General features: G+C 32.1%; 1 protein-coding gene across 1 annotated transcript; it reads right to left on the reverse strand.

Moving 5' to 3' along the window:
* Positions 1-12: 12 nt before the first annotated feature.
* LOC105460395 (mite allergen Der f 3-like) lies at positions 13-1,038 on the reverse strand (the record flags this gene model as incomplete). Its single annotated transcript, XM_011706838.1, has 4 exons — positions 13-199; positions 381-494; positions 612-753; positions 935-1,038. Coding segments are annotated over 4 exons (531 nt in total), but the record flags the coding sequence as incomplete, so codon positions are not given.
* Between the last annotated feature and the right edge of the window lie 172 nt (positions 1,039-1,210).

Genomic DNA, 1,210 nt, shown 5'->3' on the forward strand with positions numbered 1-1,210 from the left:
TTAAATACATAAATCGATGTAATGGAAGTTAAAATGTTAAACTTACGTGGCAAGATCCTTTCTCGGCTGACGAATCAAATGCGCACACTTGCGTTGGATGGACATTATATCCAATATTCTCGTACATATACCTGCAATAGTCTTGGTCAGCGATCAAAATGTTGACTCGTTGTAGCTTGGTAGTGGTTGGTCCTCCTTCCTGTAAATTTATAATAACAATTATTCCTGTAGAGTGACATTGATTTTCTCTCAATTTTTTTACAGACATTGCATATAAATCTCAAGATATTATAATAATTAAATACAAATAATCGCTATTTCCGTATTTTCATATGAAAGTTACAGATTAAAGGGTATATTTATAACGATAAAAGACTCACCCAGAGTCTGCCCCATCCCGACACAACAGCTATATCATTCGGATTAACAACGTGATCTTTTGGTGGCAGGGGAACGGGTCCGACGGTGGCAGACATTATGAAGGGTTTTTCCACCTGAAAGACAATTTTTGCTTAAAATTTATTACTGACTGTAATTATTTATCAGAAAATAATGTAAACGAAATTTTAGCTTTGTCATGTATAAAAAGAAAGTGTACGCCATGCTTTTACCTTCAGTAGCGAAATATCGTTCATCCAGGAATTAGATGGATTATATCCTTCGTGCACAATGATTTTTACAACGTTATGCTCTGATTTCGGATCATTTAGGTTAATTGTGTCAGCAACAACTTTTATTCCATTGGCACTTTCTCTACACCACAAAATTTATTTCCTTAAAAGTTTGTCTAAATATGTATATATACAGTGAACGTGATCCATTTCTTACAGCAGTAAAATAATATTTGTAGTAAAATCTATTGTAGAAAAATGCACACTGGGGCAATATACATATAAAATTATTTGATTAAAAACAATAATAATAATAAAATTACCCTTCAACGCAATGAGCTGCCGTGATGACACATGTATCGGTCAGAATTGAGCCGCCACAAAAATGGAAGTCAGAATCTTTGTTTTGAAGAGAGACCTGTAAAAATCAGAGCACTTTAGTATTTGCATATTTGTTGTAATATTTTGATAAACGCTTGTAATTATATACACAAAATGAAAAATATATTTATATGTTTGATATAATATTTATTCATATATATACACTAGCATCTGTTTTTCGTAATAAATGTGTTTTGGTAATATGTATACCTGATACG

The sequence above is a fragment of the Wasmannia auropunctata genome, unplaced genomic scaffold, assembly GCF_000956235.1.
Source record: "Wasmannia auropunctata unplaced genomic scaffold, wasmannia.A_1.0 LD322863.1, whole genome shotgun sequence".
In the NCBI taxonomy this organism is placed as follows: Eukaryota; Metazoa; Arthropoda; class Insecta; order Hymenoptera; family Formicidae; genus Wasmannia; species Wasmannia auropunctata.